At 37.8% G+C, this 27198-nt stretch overlaps 1 protein-coding gene across 16 annotated transcripts in view; it reads left to right on the top strand.

Annotated features, from left to right (window-relative positions):
• Nucleotides 1–24217, top strand: part of LOC139140931 (rho GTPase-activating protein 5-like) — a 75924-nt gene extending 51707 nt beyond the window's left edge. For 11 of the 16 annotated variants that reach the window (XM_070710432.1, XM_070710423.1, XM_070710435.1 and 8 more), the window contains 10 exons: nucleotides 2080–2252; nucleotides 2888–3091; nucleotides 5096–5333; nucleotides 8922–9079; nucleotides 9317–9436; nucleotides 9741–9885; nucleotides 10185–10262; nucleotides 12275–12406; nucleotides 13354–13459; nucleotides 18884–24217. In XM_070710432.1, coding sequence (XP_070566533.1) covers nucleotides 2080–2252; nucleotides 2888–3091; nucleotides 5096–5333; nucleotides 8922–9079; nucleotides 9317–9436; nucleotides 9741–9885; nucleotides 10185–10262; nucleotides 12275–12406; nucleotides 13354–13459; nucleotides 18884–19088 — 1559 coding nt within the window. In that variant the 3' untranslated portion in view covers nucleotides 19089–24217. The remainder of the gene's footprint in view (nucleotides 1–2079; nucleotides 2253–2887; nucleotides 3092–5095; nucleotides 5334–8921; nucleotides 9080–9316; nucleotides 9437–9740; nucleotides 9886–10184; nucleotides 10263–12274; nucleotides 12407–13353; nucleotides 13460–18883) is intronic. The other 5 variants (XM_070710437.1, XM_070710436.1, XM_070710430.1 and 2 more) reach the window with 3 other exon arrangements.
• The last annotated feature ends 2981 nt before the right edge of the window (nucleotides 24218–27198 follow it).

Raw genomic sequence — 27198 nt, 5'->3', positions numbered from 1 at the left:
TTTCAGAGTTTAGGGCTCTTCAAAAATCAATGATTTAGTCAAATCATGATGATACCAAACCTGCAGACAAAATTTTGAGCCAAACACCACATTGTCTTCTGAAGTCTCACAATGGAAAATGGTCTAGAACTTTCAATGAACACTTAGGCAAAATGGTAGACGGACGGAGGGAGCTCTGCTGGCTTCAGAGGGGAGATAAACATACCCTTCACCCATGGCCCACTCCAAGCCAGCCAGTTGGTAACCACAGAGCGATATCATGGGGTAGTCATGACAGCATGTATGTTTGATGTAGGGACTTTTTCCTCCATTTCTGCAGAGAATGATAGGATGCTAGAAAACAACCCAAAGTTGGCATTACACAGGTTTCTGCTGCTATAACTTGCCAAAAGTATGCTTGTATACCCTCTTAACTGGTTCTGCATCTGCTAAGTACTTTCTCAACTGAAAGGATGGACTTGTGTTGTGGTTTACTACACAGTACTTAAGGATATAGAAATCTATTGATATATTTCAATACTAGAGTGACTCATAGCCATGTCTATCACCACCACAATGAACACGTTTGTAGCTCACTTCTCAGTGAGCTTGAAATCATGATCAATTTCTTGTTACCAAGCATGATCACAAGAAAAATTTGTTACAGTTCTCAAGAACTAGTCACTGGGTAAACCACAAACAAGTTGCTTGCATTTGGAGAAACAACAAGCAAAGGCAAACACTAGGGGTCAAGGTTTCCGTTTTGTCTATTAATCAAGCCACTGTCAACAGAACTCTGTCGGATGACCTTTGCCCCTTGAACTCTAGGAATTCAGTGGGATGGCCATAGACCCATGAACTCTAGGAACCCAGTGGGATACTGCCCAGCTTGCTGTAGATATGTTTAGTTTATATAAAATAATATGTGCATAGCCTCTTTTGTGTTTTTCCTTCCGTTGTATTTTCATATAAGTGTATTAGTTTATGTCTATCTGTATAATAACACCAGAGTATAAACATGTTCTCTTGCACAATAATGGCACATTTTAATCACATATTATTTATGGGAGAGCTGTTCAAAACTTCAAGCCAACCAAAATAAATGCCAAGATTGTATGCAATAGTTGTCAATTAAATCAATATTATTGTCTGCTGTTCAGTCCAAGGGTCACTATCCTCATTAATTTTCACAATAGTTTGTTTGTTTTACTTTTCATGAAACACTCCTCTGTATTGTAATTGTTTCTCACACAAATCAAAATCGAGCCTATATGAATAAGTCTTTCTTTTTTGCATGTGCTAATATCAAATAATAAAGATGCAAGTCTGTTTCAGGTATTACGTAAGTTATCTGTCACAAGTTACCGGTAACTCTTATCATGTAAAACCAACTCCAGATTCAGATTTGTCAACAAAATTGTAGGGTGGAATGTCCTCAGAGGTTGACCAGTGATGATGTCCCATATTTTTTTTGTATATGTATGTGAAGACTTCAAAATAATTTCAACATTCCTACATAGTTTACATGGAGTGAGCGTCAATCAAATTTGTAGACACACATTTGTTGTGTAGAGTGTACATGCAGATTCAATTCAGTCCCAGGGGTTTCAATGGTATCGTTTATTTGTTGACAAGCTGTTCGTTTGGTTTTACAAGGACTGTTTCACATATTCTCACACTTCACATCTGCATGATTACTGGTATGTATTTTACTGCACCAATTCAAGATAAAAATGACACGCATAGAGCATCGCTAGCGTGTCTTACCATCACAGAATCTACAGTAAAGGGTCATAAACTCACGTTCTTAAAAGAAAGGAGATGCATGATGGCATAGCTAAGACCAGTACAATGGTGTGACGAGCAAGTACACCTCTGTATATTGTGCACATTCTATGTATACACATATGTGAGTATATATCGTGTGCATTCTATGTATACATATATGTGAGTATATATTGTGTGCATTCTATGTATACATATATATGAGTACCGTATTCTATGTATGCATATATGTGAGTATATACTGTGCTTGTGTATACAATGCAAGCACAGAAGCAGGCAAATAACACAATGAACCATAATGATGTCCATTTCCAGGCTGGGTAAAAAATCCGGTGTATGACAGCTTTGATGTTCCTGGGCAGAAGCAGGAAAAGTCGTCAGGCTTTGTGGATAATATACTGTATGACGAAAGTGCGGCGCCACTCTCGGCCGGGGATAAGAAGTATCCGCCTCCCGTGAAACCCAAACCAGCCCTCAAGCCAAAGCCGGTGAGTGCAACAGAAACATCAGATCAGTTCCCTTTGAAACTGATCAGATACACATGTTCAAACTTGGAAAGGACAGCTCCTGATGAAATTTCAACTAACGGCGAGCTACGGTGATTTGACATCCATGAGCAAATGGGGTCTGTGACTTCTAACAACGATTTTCCAAACTCCCTCTCTCTCCCTCTCTCCTCTCTTAATTAGCACACACATTGACTCCTTAGTCCTATGCTCGGTGCACATTTGAAACTCGACTGTAAAGCTGTCTCCTACCTGTGTGTCCCTACTGTCCTCCCTTCATGTTGCACATTGGATCATTACAGTCCATGTCACACACAAAAAATCAACCGTCCAGTGCAGTAGAATTTTAAAGGATAACTGCTTGCCTGGTATAACAGTAATAGCGATAGAAAAATGCTGTAGTTATCATAGCGTAGATGTATTATAAGCTTCTGCTAGCCCTTATGTGAATATGGTACCAACTGTATCAAAAGTTGTAAAAACATGAGATATTGATTAGATTGGAAAAATATTTCTCCTAGTTATCTACTTTAAAAGTATTCCCCAAAACTGAAACCGAAACCAGCCAAAAAAACTTCCCGACAACCTGTAAGCTCATGTATCCCATTGTATTGCAGGGCAAATTAGACATAGCGCAGTTTGATAACGTTAACAAAAGTTTGCGAGCAGGAGAACCCAGTGTACGACACAATCGGGCGCCATTAGCAACACCTGAGGATGATTATGCTTTGCCTAAAGATCTCATTAAGCAGCCTTTAGTGGTGGCAGCAGCTGGGGAAGCAGTCTACAGCGAAGTACACGACCTTAATAAGAGCTCCAAGGTACTAATAACTTCAAGAGACTTATAAGACTTTTGAGATAAAAAAGCGCTGTCTAGCCGGCAAGTGATGACGAGAGTTGCTGCAAGTAGACAACCACAAAGTGTGTTCATCTTCTGTACTCAGAAAACCGCTTTGCCACTGTGTGTTATTTCATTCCTCCCCACCGCAATTCATATACTCCATCACAAAGACCTCCTTTCATTGCTTCTAACAAACGTTTTCCTTTTCCTAGGGAGAAGTTCTTTTTTTTTCCGTAAACGGGTATACTGAGTAATACATAACAAAGGGTCTGTAGTTTCTGAGCTTTTCAATGCCTTTCTTTCTTACTTGTTAACAATGTGAAGTCCTTTCCTATTTACTCTTGCGTTGTTGGCAGGTGTAAAGATACAAATACACTAAATTGCAAGGATGACATTCAAATGAATCCTCATAATTCCTCCGTGCACAAGACTTGAAATTTTTTTAACTTGTCAGTCCAAAAAACTGGCACGACCAGAATAGGATGCATGTTTTATTTAACCCAAAAACTTCATCCTGTTCAATAATTCAGATCCTAAAGTTTGGCCCAAAACAGTCCAGAGTGCCACATATTTACTGTAATTGAATCGCTGCAAAATATAAGTAGATTAACAGGTCATGTGTAAGGTCTTGTAACTGCAGCTGTTAACAATAATTCACAGATTTTTGTTCCATATGTCAACTACAGTTTCTTGATTTACATCCTGTAGCATGTCAAAATACCCTGTATTTGGCCTGCCAATGCAAACTGTATTTGTGTGCCATGCTTTGTTATTGTTGATTATATCATTCAGATCAGGACCCGTCTTCCATTATCTTCAACAGCAATGCAAGTCACACATTCGTTTGTGTGGTATTGCAATATGCTGTAGGAAGTGGACACAGGAAAATAAATGTAGTTGATATACATGGAACACAAATACTGAACAGCTTGTCAAAAGTTACTTTTGCTTGGCTTTAAAGGGACAAAGTCGGCCATTTTTCATGAATTTTGTTTTATATGAGATACTACTTATATTGTTTGATATGTTGAAAGATAATGAATGGGCGGCCATGCAATGTATTCGACCCCGGTTTTAGACACAATACATGAAACCATCGCGAAAATGAATTAATGGTCATGACTATTAATTCATTTTTGCGATGGTTTCAATGATCGTGTCTAAAACCGGGGTCAAATATATGCATGGCCACCCATTCATTCAGTATCGTTCAACATGTCAAACAATATAAGTAGTATCTCGTATCAAACAAAATTCATGAAAAATGCTGACTTTGTCCCTTTAATGAAGGGCCAGTGTATATTCAAGTTACATGTAGCCTACTGACTAAGCCTATGAAAGTGTGCCACAGTTCTTCTGTTTTATATGAGTTTGAAGTGTTTGAGGCAGGAAATAGGAAAGACACATGTGATGTTAAGATGAGTGTCTGACATGCAGTGCCAAGCCATTGTGTCTACAAGCAGTCAATCAGTGACAGTCTTTGATTTCAGGGCAATTTTTCAAAAGATGACAGTTACACTTGCTTATAAACACACGTACACACACACACACACATACACACACACACACACACACACACACACACACACACACACACACACACACACACACACACACACTGGAATGTGTCACAAGGCTTGGATACTCTCTGGTAACTGATATTTTCAGCAAGTTACTTCAAGCAGGACATGGTATGTAAACGTTCTATGTCAAACAAAGATGATGCCAAATGGTGGCACCTATGTTCTTAGGTGTGCAAACTTTTGCTGAAACAAAAAATTGTAAATCATAAAATGACAAAACAGAAATCAGAGGGCAATCCAGTCCTGGAATGCAGAGAAATTTCCATCATTGATGAATACATGCATATATTATGTTTTTATGTCAAAACAATACTTCAGCCTGTAGAAGAATCATGAGCAATTTCATTAAGTATTAAAGCGTTCTGTCTGTATGTTTTTTTTTTCCCCCCTGGGTGTTTTAGATGCAGAAGATACGAACGCTTTCCAAGGACAAGCCTCCAAGTGACCAGTCTTCACTGGAAAGACCAACAAAAGGTACCAATGAGATAGAGTATGCCACGGCGGCTAAGCCTCAAAATCAGAGGAAAAAGCCGAGCAAAAGTAATGACAAACCATCCCCTGTTTCTGACGAGCCCCCACTGCTCCCAGCCCGGACTGATGACAGGCTTTTGTACGGTGAGGCAGGGAAACCTGGTGTTGGTAAGCATGCATGTTCCTCTAACAACTACTAACACACAAGCATGATGTCATATTTCTTACTGTGATGTTGCCATGCAGTAACAATAACACAGCATGTGGGAATGAGGTAGAGTGTGTTCCTACGTGAGTCTGTGTTCTACTCACCTTTTCCAAACCGTGAAAGTTGACTGTCATACCTTAAAGCATATATAACAGTACCTCCAGATGCTTACATTCATATCCCAAACACTGGCTGCAGTTTCCCAAGACACTCGCAATATGCACATCTTTACCCTGGAAAAAATTTGATTGCAATATCCCCAGATACTTACATGCACCTTCCTGACAGGAGAATTGACCTCAATTGTCTACACAGTTTACCTTGTTACATGTACCTTAGAATGTGGCTGCGGTAACCTCAAGAACTTACGCTCACAATCATCATGACTGCCAATTTGCAATTTCCTCAAAGTGATCCTCCAAAATGCACTTCTTCCCCTGCCCACCACATTAACAATTGTGATGAGAATCAGAAACTGCCATGTGCTTCAAATTATTGCCCACATTGCTGCATATCATTAATTGTTCATCCCAATTTAGTCCATGTGTGAAATCACAGTCAAGTGACTGCACCCTCAGGCAGGACGGTATGTTTTTCTCTCGCCATAAAATTATCAACAGCAATAAATCCGTTAGATGACCAACAGAAAACTAGCAAACGAAAAAATGAAAGAGGGACTCTGATCAATCCGTAATTCTTGTATGAATTTCTGTGTTATCATCAAAACAAAATCACACAACACCACACTGAAAACAGAGTCAAATACACTGAAAACTTTCTCTGTATTCTAGTTTGTATTTCAAAGAATAGCGCCATGGGAGCACTTACCTACCAACCCTTCAGTGCTGATGATATTATTATCCAGTGCAGGAAATATTGCTTCCTCTCTTCCCTCCCCCAACCCCCTTTCAAATAATTACTAATTTGCCAGTGGAGAGTGTAAATGGAGTTGCTGTAAATATGAAGTATGTGATTCTGTGTGGCTTTTGGTACATGTGACTTTGTCTCTAGCACTTTTCATGGACCAACATTTCTGTGAAAGTCTCAACTTTTACCTCTTTTCAAAATGCAACGTTCTGTGCCATATTCAAATTCATTACATATTAAAAGTGCATCACTAGAATTCATGATTGTTTGGTCATTGTTTTTGTGACTTTTTTTTACAATACATGATTTTGACATCTCTCTATAATGCACTTGTTATATTAGTTTTCATGTCATTCCATCATCCTTTCATGAACAAGTTTTACCCATTTTCAATTTATCTTTTTGTTTGATTTCTGGCTACTGTGAAAAAGTGTAATTTTTGAAACTGGTAAAACAAGATCATTTGAACGTTTTGCTGTGACAGAATGGCATGACCAGTGCACGGGAGCACAGATAAATTGGTTTGCATGGAATTGAATAAAGGAAGCTTATCAAAGCCAGTTTCCAAAGATTCAGGAGTGGAGACAGTACTTTTCCTGAATGCCTTCCAAATGTTGAATCATACTGTTCTGTTCCCATTGATTAAACCTGTCAGATCCGGTGTCACTGTCAATGTCATCAGCCCTAACACCACTAAGATAGTTTATTAAATATTTATATTTTGTACAAAATATGACATTTAATTTCATGAGGCTTGTGAAAGGCAAAAACGTTCCACTTTAGGTGTATTTAAAATACTAGATGGTACTTGAAATCTTTCCAGTGGCTTTACGTAGGTCATCCCCCAAAACTTTTGCATGTGTGTCAAATTCTGTAACTGTCATTTCCATCTTGTGGTACCCTGTACATCTTACTGGTATTTATGTATTTCATTAAGCGCACATCTTATTTGAGCACTGACAGTTTGTGAGTGAGTGTCTCTGTAGCTTCATAGGCTATCTGTAACACAATAACTTTTATGTGGCATTATTTGTAAGCGTCATTGCAAACGTAAGGTTACATATGGCAACATAGTCTACTCTCTGCTTTAACCCTTGTTCTGCCAAGTTTATCTGTTACTCTGACTTCAAGTTGGTTAAACCAGGCGGGCATAGCACGTCCCCTACATTGTGTTTTAAGGTAAAACGCACCTCGGGGACAGATATTCAAACTATCAAGCTTTTACAATTCTTTTCTGATCAACCACTTGTGGGGGTTCATTTTAGAGCACTTGGTGTAAGAAAACCTCACTGGCTTAGTTTTTTGAAATTCAAAAATTTTATTTTTCTCCATAGAGTTAACACAGGGATGGTGGCCATTTTGAATTTTAAATATTGGTAAATCTTGAGTAATTTGTTTCTCTTGTACCAAATTTGCACAGTGACCCCCAATTTTTAATCATGATTTTGAAAGAGAATAGTTGCAAGATTCCTAAAGGAAATTTTTAGCAAAAGTTTTAAGTCTTTCAGTTTCGAGACGCGTTCTACCTTCAAGGGGAAGTTTCATCAAGGATGATTTTTACATATGTGCTGGCTTTGTGGTCACTTACCCCAGAGAAGCTATTTTCGCCATTTATAATTCGCACGACTTTTTACAAAAACCAAAAAAAATAGTACAGGAAGTTGCCCCATGTAATTTGAACCATGGGAAAAAAGCTCCAGGCTTGGAGCTTGCATCATGTGATATGGAAGGGACCATCTTCCCATGGGTTTGGCATTGTCCACTCACGCACTCTCAAACCAGGCTGTGCGTATTTACATAACTATAGCTTTTCTGGGGTAAGTGACCACAAAGCTAGCACATATGTAAAAATCATCCTTGGTGAACATGTGAAGGCCCCTGAAGACATACAGATACTGTAAATACCGTATGATTGTTACTGACTTGACATGCTATGACATACATGCCAAGTAGGTGAAAAATGCATATAGGCTTTTGCTCATGTACTAGTTTTTACTGACTTGGCCGACAGCAAGTACCGGCCTAGCAGGAAAAGGGTTAAAACAAGTGACAGGACTAGCAGGAAAAGGGTTAAGATTCACAATTTATGTGTTCACAAACTTCACGGTCAATATTCATAAATAGAAATCCACAACCAGTTCAAATTCTTCAACTTTTTAACCCTTTGAGCGCCAAAGTTAGTTGTGTCGCCTTTATAAAATATACCTTAGTCACTTTTTTTCAGATTTTTCCAAAATTTTTGGAAAAAAAACTGTAGCCAATGAAATGTTCCAAAAGTATCAAAACATTAGAGAAAAATTCATAAAATTGGTAGAATGTTGCACTAAATTTTGGTGAGAAAAAATTACAGCACTCGAAAGATAAATCTTTGGATCAACAGAGGCCCATGGTTTGCATTCTTTATCTTGGCCAACAGTTGTACCAAAATCTTAGGGCTCAATTATGAATGATAAATGTTGCTACAGCAACTGCATTTGCACCCACAGAGCTGAAAATATAAGGTTGATTTGTCGCTGTGGCTCTGTGACGTTTGAATTTACTGCTAGTTTGTAAGGATCAGATGTTGTGCAAACAGCTGTAATAATATGAACTTGCCCACTGATGCCATCCAATCATTGTGTTTGTCCAAAGGGCAAATTATGGTTCAATTAAGGTAAGCATCATGTTATGTTCTTCAACAGATTCAAGCAGTGATAGTGAAGATTTACGGCAGAGCTATAAGAAGTACGACGATGAGAATCCATATGATGCTGTCATCAACAGTGATTTCCCTCAAAGAGTTCCGGTACTGCCGCCGCTGCCAGCAAAACCACATCAACATGACATTGAAAACGGAGAGGTGAGTAAAGCAAGTCGATGATTTCTGTCAGCCTGCAATAGACAGATGGCATCTTCTGATAGCAGATGTAGACTTATTCTAAAGCTAAACGGAGATATCTCAGTGTGTGCATGGAAATGTAAAGCAAATTACTGTAGCAGCAAAAGATTCAGATGTCATGACGAAGCACGTGACACAGTGTGTCAGAAAGCAAAATGAGTTTGCATCAACTGAAATGATGACGTTTCCTGTTACCAGAGTAACATAGATGAAAGGAAGAACAAGAGGAGCAAGAAAGAAGAGAAGGAAGCAGAGAAACAGAAGAAGAAAGAGGAGAAGAGATTGAGGGAAGAAGAGAAAAGAAAACAGAAAGAGGAGGTGAGACCTTATCATTGTTATCACCCTGTGATCCTCTTTGCTCTATACATTAGTCCCTCAATACTATTTTAAACCATGGAGTTACTCCAAAGACTGATGTGGAAAGAGGTGAAAATAATGCACTTCACGTTTGTTGAACTTGAACTCTGTGAACTTGTCAGCATTTGTTGAATTAGGGCTGCATCACAATCATCACCATGATGAATACGCCACCAATTCTATGTCGTGACACAAAACTTTTGACAAGGCGGGATTGATTTTCAGAATGAATCTGATAAAATTACGTGATGTTTCAAATTTGCAGCAGAAGAAAAAGAAGCAGAAAGGTGCTAAGGGGAATGTTTCTGTCTCTTACACTTACTTTGGAACACCGTTGGAAGAAATCGTCAACGATGACGACCGAGTACCGCGGTTTGTCGTAAAATGTGTCGAGTACTTAGAAGCTGAAGGTAATAATGATATACTTTGGAAATGCATTGCGTAACAATTTTTTAGTCAATAAATATTCCTAAATCATTAAGAAATATGTGCTACAAAGAAAAATGTCACACTTAGTAAACATGCAGTATGCAGTAATGATTCTGTCAAATATATGCAAATGACTTAAAAATCTTATATGTTGTCAAATTTCTTCACAACTGCTCCTTTGACAGCGTTGGTATTTTTATATACGTCCCAAGGGAAGATGTTGTTTAGATATGTTCAAATTGTGATCAACTGTGCAAATTTGTATTTTCTTACTCGATAGGTCTTCAAGCTGAAGGTTTGTACCGAGTGCCTGGTAAAAATATAGACAGCGAGATCATACTTCAGAAGTTTGATGAAGGTAAGGTTCAACTTATAAACAGACATCCTCACTTCCAACTCATCCTACCAAACAACATGAAATACAGAAATCATCCAATATAGGATAACGCCAATGCAGTGAAGTTTTATTGTTACCTGTAAGTGGCCAATTTTTGTGATCGTATGGTAGTACGTGCCTCAAAAGTAAAAGACTTAAACTTTCACTCAAACTGTCAGCAAGGAATTTTTACTGTGGTTTTACAACTTATCCGGACACCAAACTTGCTAATTACCCAGCAACTTCGCTGATGATATTGAGACTTTGATCGGTAATTACCAAAGCACTTCGGTAATTCACCTCAAACTTGATACTTGATCTGGCTGCATGAGTGCTCCATGGGGTACACAATGTGTATACAAAGTCACTGATAAGTGCCATAAACTAATTTGTAACCAGGGGTTGGCATTCCACTGAACAGCATTCCTCAGTAAAACCAACATATGTACATGTGTGCTGTTCATCCGTGTTACATGTAAAACTCAACTACGGAGAGGTTAGGAGGTATAATGGGTCGTTAGAGTTTGTTAAATTACTTCTCAGAGCAGAAAAACTATTATTAATGTTAAAACAAGGGGACATTGGAATTCCTGTTACAGTATTGTGAGGAAAATCCTACATTATCCAGTTTATTCATAATCCTATGACCCTCCGTCTCCGTCACCTATAGTCCCACTCCGGACATCCGCCATTGGTTTTCCTCCTATAAAACCTGCAGTTTCATTCGTTTGAAGCAATTATCGTTTCATCTGTGAAGAGTTTTTACCGGTGACTATTACAACTTTCACTGCCAGTTGTTGTTTCCATAAGATGCAGACCATTTGATACTGAGTACACTGAGTTGCTTTTACGTGCAGGCAATGCAGATGCCACTTCACAGTTCACACTGTGCTGTTGATCGGCAAAGTACAAGACGTCATTGTTTCACTTTTTTTTAATTTTAAGATATGATTCGTGTGAAAATTTTACCAAATGTCACTGATGGGATTGTGTTTACAATTTCATTTGATGCAGGGATATGAAATACTAAAGCTCGGAATCATTGCTGAATTTTGCTGCCTTTTGGCAATGGTTGTCTATCGGCATAAATGTGATCGAGGAATGCCCATTCATGGAGATAGAGATATTGAAAATCTTTTCTGTATTCTAGCTTCCTTTACAATTTCTTCATGTGTAAGTCGATTTAGGAAAGTGATTGAAAGTTTGAGTGGTGTTCAAGAATTGTGCCTAAATCAGCACGACTTGAGCGGAAAAAGGACTGTTCAATCAGACATGGTGTCCATTAAAGTTAAAGAAATATTTTTGGTGCAGTAGGCAGGTTTACTGCATTGCAAGTTGTATTTGTCCTGTGCCATTTTCATCACTTTGTTCAGCAATTTTTTGTATGGGTACACTGTTGAATACTTCGAGTGCAAACTCATGTCTCAAATTGGTTTATGCTATCGCTGCATGCACTGTAGATGTCGGCATCTGTGTTTACACTTTGCCACCCATCGAGTTACTGCAGCCAGATCAAGTATCAAGTTTGAGGTGAATTACCAAAGTGCTTTGGTAATTACCGATCAAAGTCTCAATATCATCAGCGAAGTTGCTGGGTAATTAGCAAGTTTGGTGTCCGGATAAGTCGTAAAACCACAGTAAATTATTCACTTTCAAAATCTGAATAAAAATCAGGGGTCAACGTGTAAAATTTGGTACCATAGAAACGTATTACTAAACATATACCAACCCTTGAAATTCAAAATGGCCGCCATCCCTGTGTTAACTATATTGGGAAAACCTTAATTTTTGATGTTTTCAAAAGTAAGCTGCTAGAAATTTAGTTACTCCATGAGCTTCAAAATGAGCCCCCAACGAGTGATAGACCAAAATAATATTGTAAAAGTTTTGAGTCTGAATATTTGTCCCCGAGGCACATTCTACCTTAACATTGGTTTGTCAATGCAGCAGACTCATCAGAAAAGCATTGATATTGTCTTACCTGTCATTTACAGATCCAACCGTGGATCTTGCTGAGCTAAATGTAGGGATAAATGCTGTGGCAACAGCATTGAAGTATTTCTTTAATGAGTTACCGGACCCAATTATTCCAGTCCACTTGCAAGCAGAGTTCCTTGAAGCAGTGGGTGAGTAAATATTCCACACCATGCCATGTTATTACGAGTTCCCGTCATCGAGATAAACAACTTGTTATTGTCACTAGTTTGGAGAAGTGCCTTGAGTAAGGCTAGGGTATATGTGTTTTTGAATGAAAAAATAATTTTTTGATGTGTGTACTTAGATCCCATTGCTGCGAGTGTTAACAGTGCCTTCCTTTTCTGGCAAAAAGTCTTTTTGAATACCTGATTTTTATCTAGGATTCTTCGGAAATTATTTCCACATTTGGAAACAAATATCCATGTATAGTGTACTGGCAGACAGTGTGTGTATGACATGTGGTGATCAAAGGGGAACATTTTGGAGACGTTTTGAATATGACAGTTCTTTGATTGATTGGTTAAACCGAGAGTACTCAATAGAAGGAAGAATTTTGTTTACTGTCGTAGTAGTTTGTGCCAAGATGCCTTACATAGTATCTCCATGGGAATGTATTCAGCTTTTAAGTGATTTAGTCTGTACTTCAAAATAGTCAATGCATGTGTAAACTAGTTCTGTCAGCCCAGTCATCAATTCTAAATAATAGTACCATGCATAGTAAACAATTTAAAGGGATAGTATCTGTGTCTTTTGATGATGTGATCATTCAGTCTAATGTAGAAAACAAGCACATCTTTCTTATTCTCCTCCAACCCAAATATGTTGACTTACGGTTCAAGTTATACAGACGCAAGGTATTGTCTGAGATGTGCAACGATATCATCGTCAAATGAATTCTAGTAAGAACGACAAACTCAGTCAGCAATAACAGTGCTTAAGTTGAATGCTAATATATATTTTGGAGTAGGATAAGGTACTGTGTTTCAGATTCTGTTTACAGACTCAACAAAAAGAATGGAAAATTCATCAAAAGTTAGTCTAAGAGCTGATGGATTTTTATAAAGTCGTCAGTCAATCCTTTGATTTCTCTCTCCAGGATATGACGATCAAGTCCGAAAACACGAAGCGTTGAGGAGTCTGTTAGACAAACTGCCAAATGCTAATTTTGACATCTTGGAATATATGATGGTACATCTACACAGGTTAGTTGTTTGGTTTGAACAGTCAAGCCTCCCCCCTTTTAACCCCAACTTTAGACCCCCCCCCTCCCGCTAACGTAGAAACCCTTCTGTTGTCAGTGGTTTCCTCTTTTCCTCAAAATGAGAGACCATTGAACAGTTTCATGTCAGAAAGGAAGTCTTGTCAGCGGTTTAGGGACTTCTATCTACAGAAAGGAAGGCAGTCATTATGTTGAATGACCTTCAACTTTTGAGGAAAACTTCCCTGTTTCCCGTCATTTCCTGGTGGGTTATTCTTTTTACCATCCTTACAATTGACCAGTTGTTGTGAAAAGTATTTTGGCATATTGTCCTTCAAAACAACTTTCCAATCTCTCCCAAACCAGATGTACCATTTCATTTCCTTTTTAACCAAAATGAGCCATACAGAATATGAGAATGATTTTAATAACCATTGCCTCAAAATTTTGCCCTTTGCAATCCTCAAACAAAAGACGACTGCACTTGTCCAGTCATGAACCGTAACATATATCAAATTGCGCCCTCCTGTGGCCAGGCAGTCTTTTCAAGGATAGACTTTGTCACAGCATTGACTGTCATGGGGAAGTATACCATTTCAGAACAGGCTGGTGCCTGGTGACATCTATAAGTGTCATGCTAATAAATTCAAAACAGTTCCTGTTTTTCATACTACAGGATCTGCAATCTCACCAACTAACATTTTCTCAGTCTCAGGAATCACAACAGTTTGTAGCGAACATAGACACTGAAATTTGAAGTTTGTCCTACAATATGTATAGTGCTTGTCTGTTTACTTTACGCAGCCAAATATCTGTATGTGTGAATGGGAAGTGACCTAATTTGAGTATTGCTTTCAACTTGATCAACAGCAAACAATGACCCATTTCTACAAATGGTCTTCCCGTTTCCTACCCCGAAAAGGGGGAAAAACACATACAATGACAATTTCAACCATGTTTTCAACTTTGATCAGTGTCTGATGTTGGTTTCAAACTGCTGTGATAATTTCATAACACAGCCCTGTAATAATGATCTATTCTTTCTTCAACGTCATTCCAATAAGCAGATTAAAGTACCATAACTTGTAAAGTACACATTAACTGCATACTTACCCATGTGCTAAAACTCCACCATCACCTTTACAGCTATAGTACGTCACCATGTCATGTATTGTGATAAATCACTACTGACACTCTCTCTGAGCCAAGCAGACATGTTTATAGACCAACTTTCCAAACTTGTTTGTGACAATAATAGCCAATGATCTCTCTGATGCTGTCACAGTAGACACGCGTATAAGAGTGTTTATTTCAAAAATCAAGACGACGACAACAGAGCATCCACAAAAACAAATTTCTTTATGCTCATGTGTGCTTGCAAAAAAGATTGTTGAAAATGTTATCTTTAGATATCAGAAAAAAATCCATGTTTATATGTGTGAAGATGCTTCAAAACATTTATACAGTATGTGTATTATGAAGGATGCAAGTTTTTAAATTTATATAAAACCTAAACCCTTTGAGCGCCAAAGTCAATTTTCGTTGCCTAAATGAAATACACGCAAGTCAATTTTTTTCAGAATTTTGCCAAAATTTTGATAAAAAACTGTAGCCACTGAAATGTGATGCCCATCTGGTCCAAAATTATCAAAAAACGCTCATAAAAATTAGTAAAATGATGCACTAAAATTTTGGTTGGAAAAAATATTGCTCTCAAAGGGTTAAATAGCAATAGTAATGTACGCCACACCACATGCAGTGCATTAATTAATGATAATATGGTTGGACAGTTCAAAGGTCAGCTTTCTCACTAATCCGTGTAGTTAAACCTGTGTAGTTAGAAAAAAAATACTAACCATTTTCATTCTTTTTCCTGCCACCACTTTCTGTAATCAAACTCATGCAGTATTTCTTTCATTTATAACAACCCCACAACACCACTAATATCTGGATTATCACCAGTTTCTAGGAAACACTTTTGTCCTTGCAAAAGTGCAAAGCTAATCTTGATCATTAACCAGTTTCTTTTCACCATCTCAATCCCCCCACACCTTCACGGGTTGAGTTTTCATGACAAACATCTTCTTTTGTGCTGTTACCTTTTAATAGATAGAAAGTGTAGACACGTCGAAGGCAAAATGTAAACAGTTTAGAAGTTTGACAGCTTTTTGTAAATATGAAATATGAATATTCTTGTTCCAAAGCTTTGATAAGGACAAGAATAAATTAAAACAATTTATCCCAATCAAATATGTGTGAACTATTTCGCCTTCCAGGCCTGACTTTCTGGTAACATATCTGAGTTCACCTCTTTATTGGGGTTCAGGCCTAAGAGGGTTACATGTAATTGTCTCAGATCAACTCAACTGGAACATTGTGCAGACACCCAGCCTCAGACATACTTAAGGTAGTTAGCGCCTTGACAATGAAAGACTTAAACTTGTCTCAAACTTTCCTCAAACAAACTTTCAACCATTCTCTTTAAAAATCAAGAATAAAAATCACTGGTCGATGTACTGATTTTGGTACGAGAGAAACATAATACCCAATCTTTACCGATATTAGAAATTCAAAATGGCCACCCTCCCCATGTTATCTCTATGGGGGAAAGTACAATTCCTGATTTTCACTTAGCCGGCGGAAACTTTATTTATTCCATAAGCTTCAAAATGAGCCCCCACAATTGGTAGGTCAAAAGAATATTGTAAAAGTTTGAGAGTCCGATTATCTGTCCCTAAAAAGGCGCATTCTACCTTAATAATGTAACTGACCACTGTCACTTAATATCCTATCCATTTCCACCCACATACTTGGTTGACTGCAAGGTTACAGAGCCCATTCATCCCACAAGTCCAACCAACTTCACTTAATATACTAACCTCACCCAGGCACCACCACTCTCTCTTCACCACCTCCATGACATGGTACATAAACTAACTCCTCCACCACATAGCACCCTAACTATGTTATCCTTGATTCCAGCCTGAAGCCGTTGACAAACTGAATTTTCCTCTCTATCTAACCCATAGTACGATACATGTACTTACCATTTTGTCCCTTGCAATAAACTCTGCTGTTTTTTGCAACCTTTGGATTAATACTTTAATGCCAGACATCTTTTGTGACATTTCTGTAAGTGAAATTACCTCACTCATCAGTAATTTGATTTGAAAAGTTGTGACAAATGCAAAAGTTGATAACTTGTGCAGTATTTTCATTCAGTTTGCCAAATATATTCTTTTTTTCTGTGCCTCATTGCAACCCGAAATTTTCCACCAGGACCCTGCACCCCTTAAAGTGAAATACCCACCATATGCAACCCAGCCTGAAAACATGCTACTTTTGTCATTGATTAGTAATTTTTAGCTTGAAACCGCCTAAAAAAGAGGATTTCTGGTAATTATGCAAAAAAAACCAGAAAACATATAGCCATTATATCAGCCTCCTAGAGACCTTTAGACCATTTGATGTGATCACTAGACTTTTCTATCATATTATGGGTACAGTAGCTGTAATTTTTGATGATGTTTTTATATCTTGTTCTATATATTTCCTTGTTTTTGCTGAAGTTAAAATACTAAGCCATTGTTGATACACATTGGCTGTGTTGATGATACGGACACTGGCCACATCAATTGGAATATTTTCAGTAGAACGGGAAAGCATAGTGTTCAAAGTGAAGAAGTGGAAAACAGATCAAAAGTTACAGCTAATGGAGCCCTAATTGCTGCTACGACGCTCTCTCTGTTTTCTGGGGAACAAACCGGGCTGCATTTTGCCATACTGAGTAATGCTATCTTTTGGTGACATAAGCTGCCCATAATTTTGATGGTAACACATGGGAAGTATATGCAAACACATTGCAATGTGACTACAAGCCAAGCATTCTAAATGCATGGTGTGTGGTTATCTGTACATGGTGTAATTCTGCTCACACACTCACTGCCCAATATGCAGTTGCTGACAGGGCAATGGTTCTTGCAATCTTGCATGCTTGGAACTCTGGTCCTCTATTCTTAATCTTTTTTTTTGTTTTTCATGTTTATTGTTTTGTTTCTTTTCCCGCAGGGTTTAAGGTGCATGGGGTGCTTTTTGCTTTGCTGCAATTAGTATTTTAACTTGACTATATTCACACACCTGTCCTCTCTCACTCTCTTTGCTTTTTCCCCGTCTGAAATTGCAACAGAAATTGTAATAGCAATCAAAAAGCAGACAATTATGTTTCAAAAATTATCATAAGAAGATGAAATTTTAGACTAATTATATCATGAAAATAACAAGAATGAATTGAAAAACACAAAAAAAGTCATAAAATACAATGGTTTCTAGCAAATGCACTCGTGTGTTCTGGATGATTTTAAGTGGCTTTATTGCACCGTGAAAACAGTGGATATTTTATCCGGCAAAGTTCATCAGCTTCTGGTACTTATTGTAAGTGATGGTCATAAGAATGGCCACTCTGTTACGTTTGACTGCGTCAAAATCATAAATCATCTATGGTTTGTAGCTTTTTCATCCAAATTACCAGTGAGCTTCCTTGATTTTGTAATGAAAATTTGATCCAATCTGTGAAAAGTACGACTGCAGTTAACAATTGTTTATCCGGATGGGTACAATTCAGTCAAAACAAAAACTTGCTCAACAATATCACTGTTTCTTATCAAGGCTAGTTACTATAAAACAGATTACGTCCATCAGTCCTAAAAGATAAAGACAAAAGGGGTAAACTTGAAGTATTCTGAATTTGCTCTCATATTTCATGATTTTGTATTTTTTCTAACTGTCAATAGGTAGACCTATGAGCAAACTAACTGTCAATGATTTCTTTTCCTTTGAATAACAGCTCCCATAATCATCCCACATCTTCTTACCACTTTCCAATCTCTTTCTGTGTGGCAGTGAGCACTCTAAACATTAAAATTGACACCAGCTGTGTGCTAACAATGTGCTCTGATTGCTCTTAAGGTAGTTCGCACCTCAGAATTTGAAAGACTAAAAGTTTTTCTCAAACTTTCTGTCAGGGAACTTCAAGTAATTCTCTTTCAAAATCAAGAATAAATCTCATTTGTCACAATGCGAAATTCAGAACCAGAGAAACAAATCACCCAATCTTTCCCGACTTCGACATTCAAAACTAGCCACCTTCTCTTTAGTAAATCTATGAGGAAAAATTGGATATTAGATATTCACAAAAATAAGCTGCTGAAAAAAGCTTAAAAATGAGACCCCACAAGACAAGTGGCAGATCAAAAGTGAATTGTAAAAGTTTGAGAGTCTGAATATCTGTCCCCGAGGTGCATTCTACCTTACATGAGCATTTGCAATGATGTCACAGAGCTCTGCCTCTCTCTTTCTCTCTCTTCCCAGCAAGCCAAGGCCCAGGATGTTAACTCTCTCCAATCTCCAATGTCTCTTCTTCTTCCCACAGGATCACTGAGTATAGTGCGTGCAACCTGATGAACAGTGAAAACCTATCTGTGTGCTGGTGGCCGACCCTCCTCCACCCGGAGTTCAACTCCTTTGAGGCCATGGCACAGAACATGAAAATGAGAGACGTGATAGAACTCTTCATTATAGATGCTAAATATTTCTTCGCTGAGGGCGAACAACAAGAGGAGGAACAAGTTCAATAGACACTTCTTTTTGATACTACTAATAATAATCTCACCCTCCCTCTCCCTCTTACGCCCCCATTCCGCGATAGGATCTGGGGAGAGGAATTTTTTTCCCGGTGTAGGACAGCTTTGTACTTTTGTATTCAGAATCTGATCTTGGTATATGCACGGGATCGATAATTTTCAGAGGGGTAAAGAATCAAGGCGGACATGAGACTGCGCTGCCCATTTCAGACATTTAATACCAGGAGAATTTTTTTGTTCATGTAGCGGCCTGAGAGCCTAGTGCAGTAATGCTGAACATTATAGAGTTTGGTCGTTTTTTACGCAAATCAACATTTTGCATGATAACATGGAATGTAATATCTCATTAGTATATTTCTACAGTGTATATCTCATAACAAGTTATTTTTTCTAGTTTCGTCGATAAATGGGTTGATCATACTGTTTTTTTGCCATAAATAGGACAGGTTTGTTTTCAAATGGTTATATGGATTATGTTTAGCATGATGTATTATGTACTTAAAAACAGAGAGTTTACTAACAGGAGATAATTGTGTGAAACTTTGCTCTGCAGAGTGTCGGTACATAGTGACAGCAATCGCATGGACAGCGCCAACCTCGCCGTGTGCCATTGGATCTCAGTACTACAACCCAAGTTTTCCTCCGTCACTGAGATGGAAACTCAAAAGGAAGCCATGCAGAGCCTGGTGGAAACGCTGATTGACAGCGCTCGGTGGCTCTTCCATTGCGATTGAAGGTCACGAAGGTCACAGATACGATTTTTGAATTGATATACTTCTGTGTTAAAGGCAGAAAGCCCAGATGTAAACTGGAAGAAAGTGAAGACGTGTTTGTGTTCAGTGCGCGAAAGCATCGGTGACTGTGCAGATCAGCTGTGAAATCATTCATGGGAACAAAACTCCTGAAAGTTTAATTAAAGAAAAAACAGCTTACGAACATTTTTTACCCCTAACAAGACAATACGGAGCAAAATTCCTAACAGTCTGAAGTATACTCGCATGTAAACGTAGTCATAACAGTCTGAGAATGTATTACAATGTTTTCCTATCACATTTTTTGTAATGCTCATAAGGAATGCATACACTCAGAGTGATTACTCATGTGTTTCTGTCTCAACAAAAATTTACATGGTCAAGAAATTAGTACGCTAGATAAAATGATTAAAATGATCTAGATTATTTTTTTTTCCCATTTCCTGTATAAAAGAATGTAGGAGCTGAAGCTATATGGAGATGTTCCTTCAACAGCTCCCTATTTTTTTGAGGTGGTGTAATTTACTTTCCGTGCAGGAAAGATGACCAGAGAATCATGACTAATATGTACCATAAATTAACAAAGGATATAAAATGTAGATAGAAAGATTTTTTTTTCAAAAGAGAAGGCTTGTGTGACTAGAAGAGACTCAAGCTCAGCAAAGACAATTTTTTTGTATAAAAAGTTAGTTTCCTAGGTTAGCTGTAGATTTCATTGTACTGGACAGTATGTGTAATAATTTTGAAATGAACGAAGCAGGCAAGCAGTGGGATTGTATCACATTCACTGATCCTAGCATAATTGCAAATACCTAGATTTACTCACGGAAATTTCAATTTTTTTTTTTCCCCCACGATTGGTCTGGCTGTTTAGCTAGTTAATTCAGTGAGGGGAAAGCAGTCTTGATATTCATATCTATACAGTTTACGGATTCTAGATTCATAAGAGTTAGCACAACTTGCCATTAAGTTACCAGGATAGGGTTTTTTTTGTCAGTATTCGATTTTGTAATGCTGTTGATTGCTATTGTAAGGTCAGTGATCAGACGTTCGCTGCAATTGATCTAGAATTGAAAATTTGAATTGTTAATGTCCCAGGTTGTATAGTGCAAAAGAGCGCAACTTTCCTGTGACAAAATTTTAAACCAAGTTTATTCAGAGGTGAACACAAATCACAGCAGTTATTTTTGCCTTTTGAAAAATGAAATTCTGATTTTCATGCAATTGGTCGGTGGTTTTTTGTCATCTCACAAATTTTTTTTGGTGAAAATTCCATTTTGTAGGTTTTTTATACGGTGCAAGCTTCTGACAGCATTGTAAGATACCAACCTTTAGCAATTAGCATTTGATGTTGGGTACATCTGGTTTCAGTGATTCTTGGACTGGCTTTCATATCGAAAAAATGCAACATTTGTCAAGATGTCAGATTTTCTGAAAGAAAAAGTTTACTGTATGATCAGGGAATACGGCAATGTTGGGTTTACTGCAGTGCGCCCTCTTCCTGTTACACCGAAGAATTTTATGTGATGCATGGAAACGTTTTTATATTACATACATTGTTTTGTAGGGCCAATTAAATGAAATTTCTAGAAGTTTGTAAATTGACTCACAGAGCTGTAAAATTGTGCATGTCATTGAGGGCGCCCTTGTCAGGAGAGATCTTTGAACGTGTGATGGAAACATAACATCGACAAGTGGAGGGATGGTAGTAAAACGTGAGCAAGAAGAGCTTTCAGTAAAAGTCCAGGTCGGTTTCAGTGGACCAATTAAGGTTTTTCAGGTTTGACTTCAAGTCAAAATTCATCCTTTTAACTTGCTGTAGTTTGGTCTAACCCTTTGCTTTTCAAAAGTGGTATTAGTAGACCTACATACAGCCGAATTCAGGTGAATGGATTTACTTGTACCCATTCAAGGAGTTTGGTTTTAATGAAATCTTCCAAGATAGGAATGAACAGCTTTCACTTATACCTGCCCACTCCTCTGGTGAAATCTCATAAGAAAGAAAACTGAAAAAGAATCTGATTCAGAATCAGAATCAAAAACAATTTCCATAGGTTGAATGAAAAAGTTCACACCAAGTGTATTGTTTTCAGATGAATTTTGATAGACTTTGTAGTGCTTGTCCTGATCAAATGGACAAGGTGTTGGATGAACCTGCAAAAATCTAGGTGTCAACTCCTTAGGGTCCAGATAGCATGGATTTAATCACAGACTAAAGCTTGCTGGGCCTGGTTTGGTTTTAGCCCTTGTGAAAATAAGGATGACGTTTCCATTCAGATCAGGCATGGTACAATTCAAATGGAGATTGCCAAGTTCTGCTAGCTTCTTTTCAATGAGGAAATGAGGAAAACCAGTCTAACTGTCAAATCAGTTGTGATGTGGTCTGAATCAGGATAGCAAAATAACTGCCTGCCAAGCATAGGTGGATTTTTGGCAAGGTAGGTGATATTGTACAGTTACCTGCTCGGCAGACAGGTGGAATCCGGGAATAATTTCAAATTTTTTACTTGCCGAGATCACAGGGCTAAGATGAAAGGTAAACGTTATGCAGGGCAGTAATTGTCATGGCAAGGTAACATTTGCTAAAGCAGGAACCATTTTTTCGGAATCCCGTAGAAAAGATGACCAGAATAAGATCACAGGCTCCAAATTTGAGCTAAATCCAGCAAATTCCGTGTGAAGTCTTTTTCCAGCTTTGTTGACAAGGGGGAGCCCCATTTGTGTTTGTGAGGATATCAATAATCAAATCCTAGGTTTTGTTTCTCTCTGGCAAAGGTGAAATGAAAATCAGTCACAGTTCAGAGAATTTCCTGTCTTCCCGCTGTGATTTGCCACGAGGCTGTAGAAGGTCAGAGGTCGTAGTTTACCAGGGTTGCACACAGACTTTTTCACTGCATTGTAAGCCATATAGCCTTCACAAGACATTTTACTTGAAACTTTGATATTCGAGACTATAGATATATAGTAATATTCAATAGACTTCTTAACCAGATTGTAGTTTTGTCAGTCTTTTTGAGTTGACTTTGAAGAAGTCACAGGACTATTATACTAGAACACTAAACTTTACTCTCTCTATTTTCTCCCTATATTTTACTACTACACTTCTATTATAGCCCCCGTTGCCATGGAAATATCAGAAAAACAAGTGTCTATTGGCTGTATTTGTTGTGTTCATGGCCCTAACCCCTTTTTCACTTTTTCCTACTCCATGTTACGCCACTACAAATAAGTGATTTGTGTTTTACACCACTTATTCTATGTAAAAAGTAAACTAGTTTGCTGTGTACAAGGTGTTTCCAAGTCTGTACCCTTTGTTGCAAGAGCTGGCTGGTAGGAAGGGAAACACTATGACACCAAACATAACTTTTCTTTTAGTAAAACCAAATCTTGCAGCGCCAACAAAAGGAAGTATGGTGAAAATGATAAAAGCCAGTCGGGTGTCAATGGCTCACAGAGATTTGTCATATTAGGCGGTGCCTGAAACAAGCCTCCAGTCACATTTTGAATTCAGTATGAACTTCATAATAAGCTTGTTTGTAAGTTACGATTTGAAACTCACAGATGAAAAACCTGCTATGTTTGTTGTAGGACCAGCGAGGTCACAAGAACTGCTCACTTTCCTCCACCAAAGGTATTGAAAGACTCCCTCGCATTTGTCTACTTCCCTCCATCCAGCCACCTCTTTACTCACCTTTCATCATATTTCTCATTTGCAGTGTACACACACTGCACACTTTACCTCATCTTTTTATCGTGATATATCTAAATTGTGACCTAAGGAAAAAAAAAGAAACTCCATGTGCTTTTCATCGAATGATTTGTATGAAAACCTGTGAACGACAGGGAAAAACCATACTAATGTATGTAAAATAGTTCAATATAAATATACCTGTACAAACATTATTTGCAAAATACTCTGCATGATGGAATGCCATCCTAGTGTGGATGCCTATTTTCTTATGAATTCAAAATTGAAAGAGGCAACAGTGTTACAAAAAAAAAAAAGAATGCCTTATGTGTAACGTGTTACCATTCTAGTTTCTTAATCCTGTACAATTTTATCCTCTAGAAGTTGTATTAACCAACCTGCACATGCCATCTCACAACTATCTGGCTCTAAAAGGTCAAAAAATTGTGTTGACTCGCTTTGAAATATTAATAAGTATTTTAGGGGTACAGCTGGGCTGTCAGTTTCAGTTTTGTGCAACATTTAGAGAGAGAGAGAGAAAAAAAATGTACATTTCCATTATGTGATGGTTTACCTACAAACCACTTTGTACAAGAAAATAGCTCAACAGATGTGTTACAAATTTGATTGAACAGACCATAAAAATATGTTTATTCTCAATAAAACCAAAACTAGTCTGCTTATGCTATATGTCAGTTTGTTTTTCTATTCCCCCATTCCTTGTGTCTTTGCAAGGAAACCCTGCTGAAGTACACACTCTAATATAGCAATGACTCGCATTGTGTTACACCAGTTACATGACAAGTGAGGATTAGTAGTCACGACTGTCAAACTCAACGTGACAACCAGAATCGTTTTTCCACTGGAGAGCTGGTTTACTCAGATTAATAATCCAACTTTTGATGAAAGAAAGGATGGAAACCCAGCAAATCTTTGAGTATTCCTCTCTGTTTTTGCATGCGTAATTAATTATGGAACTTGAACAGGTGAACTGTTAATGCACCTGGCGGGCAAGTTAAAACTGAAAGAAACAACAAATCTCAGATAACTGCATGGCAGCTGCTGGCAGCCCCATATTATGGGCAAGTACCTCATGGTATTAAGTCTCTATGTCAAGTTCACATTCAAGCTTGCAAAGGTTAGTTGCGAGCAAGCCTGGGCAGACGTTTGCATATACGGTACATTAGCATATAAAAAACTGAACCAGAAGTAGCTATGTTGACTGCCTCACAGGCTCGATCTCAACTATGACCTAGGCCAGTACACTGCCTGTATATATTTGATGACATTTCTGTTACTCTTTCTTCTCCCATCAAGTACCCAGCATATCAAAGTTCTAAACTGCACGTGTAAGCCAAGTTCAAAACTTGAAAGATTGCAATCCTTTGAACAAGCTTTTGATGTTTGAATCATGGCCGTATTGAGCAAGGGGCACAACGAAGATGCATTAATTTCTAAGTTCCCCCTTCTGTGTTTAGACCCCAGTCTGGTAGGCGTTGTAAAAAACCACTTGAAGTTGAACATGTGCCCTCATGCCAGAATTTAGTTTCATCACAATGTATAGCCTTGTCCCACAGCTATGAAACTTGAATTGCCTTTCTTTCGAAATATTGATATATGCCTATCTTCAATACTACAGATATTTGAAAGAGGACCCAAAAGTGTCATATGTAATATGTAAAATTGTTATATAATATTGTTATATGCCCATCTTCAATACTACCATGAAATAGATATTTGAAAGAGGACCAAAAAGTCATATAACACCTGTTGTGGACAGACCCTTTAACTTGGCCAAGTGATTTCTATTGCAAAAAAGCATGTGTGTACTGGGTATCTGCTGAGATTTCTCCATGAACACACTAGTACAGCATGAAAGTCAGGTAAGACATTATTTTATCTTATCAGTAATCTTCTTGTGCTCAGATTTCGAAAGTCATCACACACCACTGGAGATTTCCCATTAATTCATCATGATTTGTACCATTGGAGATTCCTCAGTGAAGCCTACCATATGTCTCCCATGTGTACACAAATTCATAGACTAGTTTCTAGAATTTTGAAAACGTACTTCTAAGGAGACCATTCCTCTGAATGCCCTTTTAAATGGTTTAGAAAAGTATGCTTGATTGAGAGAGCATTTTTGTAAAATTTTCCACTGATTGTGACCTCAGCCATACAGAATAATGTGATGGAAAGTAGGCAGACCTAGTTGCACCTGTTTTATGAAACAAAAGGATATTGATTCCCCCCCCCCAAAAAAAAAAAAAAAAAAATAGCAAGGACAAAAGAAATTTACATGCTGGCTTTCTCAGAGAATGACCCCATCAGTTTGTCGTAACTTGCCTCCCAAAAGTATGGCATTTGTAGTACCTGCAGAATGTGACTTTTATGATTATTTAACAGCTTCTTTGAAAATTATACCGAAATATCTAAACGTACTTTTAATTAATATAATTGATATAATTAATCAATTATCTAGAGGCTTATACATTATTGCTTTCATGCAGAAGTGAAAAAATTACAAGAAAACTAACGTCGTTGGTACAAATCAAACAGAATTGTGGGTAATTTATTGTACTGTGCAGCATCACTCCTCATAACAAATCGTTGTGCTGTCAGAACCCAGCTACATGTATGTGATGTATCCTGCTACAATCATTTTCAGACTCCAACTAGTGATGGCGCTCTAACTAGACACAACACCATCAAATTTAGATATTTAATTGCCACGTTTATGTGACATTAAGGAAATATGAGAGTCTAATAAGTTAACATGAAAGATAATTGTATTCTATCCGAAATCAAGAACTATTCAAAAGATTAAGTGATTAGATAGGAATGTGTTTTTTTTAGGTTAATGTATAGGTCGATAATAATTCAGTATGTACAGGAGAAGAATATGTGTGCTGACGAATGTCTCACATAAGGTTTATATTTAGTTTCAAAATATCCGATCAGATAAACAGGTGACACACCAACAGCAGTCAAAGATGGCTGAAAAAGTGGAAGCAAATAATTGATATTGATGTCAATGGACTTGCTTCACTTGCCCTGGCCTTTGAGGACTGAATTCAGGCCATGTCTTTTGCCCTTGTTATGATAATTTGCATGTGGCAGGGTGTTCATTTGAACATTACCACAACCAGGAATGTGATCCATTCTATATCTGTTTAGGAAAGTTGAAGGACATGGAGATGTGTTTTATAGACATACACCAGAGACCTACACAGTTGAGCAGTACACCCAGGCAGATGCATAGTACTTTCTGTAGCTTGTATGTATTCACAGTCCCTCCCTTGATGGAGGGATTTTGATGTATTACTGTTGCTTATACATGCCCACCACCGTACATGACTGAGAATTCGCTATATTTCCATCCACATCATATTCAATGATTGCAAACCTTCAATGGTAGGATGACATGCCATCATGGCAATCAAAATATGTTTCATACCAAACTACTTTCTGAATTCTCTGTTTGTTGGCATGGGATGTCAAACTCTGCAGGGCAAATGACTTGGTACCACCTGTATTAATGAAATCAAATAGAATTGCATATAATCTGTATGACCTTTGCAGTCTATAAAAATAATAATGGAGTTTTCATATTACTTTTCATCACTATCAGATTCTGTACAACATTGTTTAAATGGTTTTCATC

Source organism: Ptychodera flava, chromosome 9 (assembly GCF_041260155.1).
Source record: "Ptychodera flava strain L36383 chromosome 9, AS_Pfla_20210202, whole genome shotgun sequence".
NCBI classification, from domain to species: Eukaryota; Metazoa; Hemichordata; class Enteropneusta; family Ptychoderidae; genus Ptychodera; species Ptychodera flava.
The sequence above is the reverse complement of the archived record's forward strand: the minus strand, read 5'-3'. Positions and strand labels throughout refer to the sequence as shown.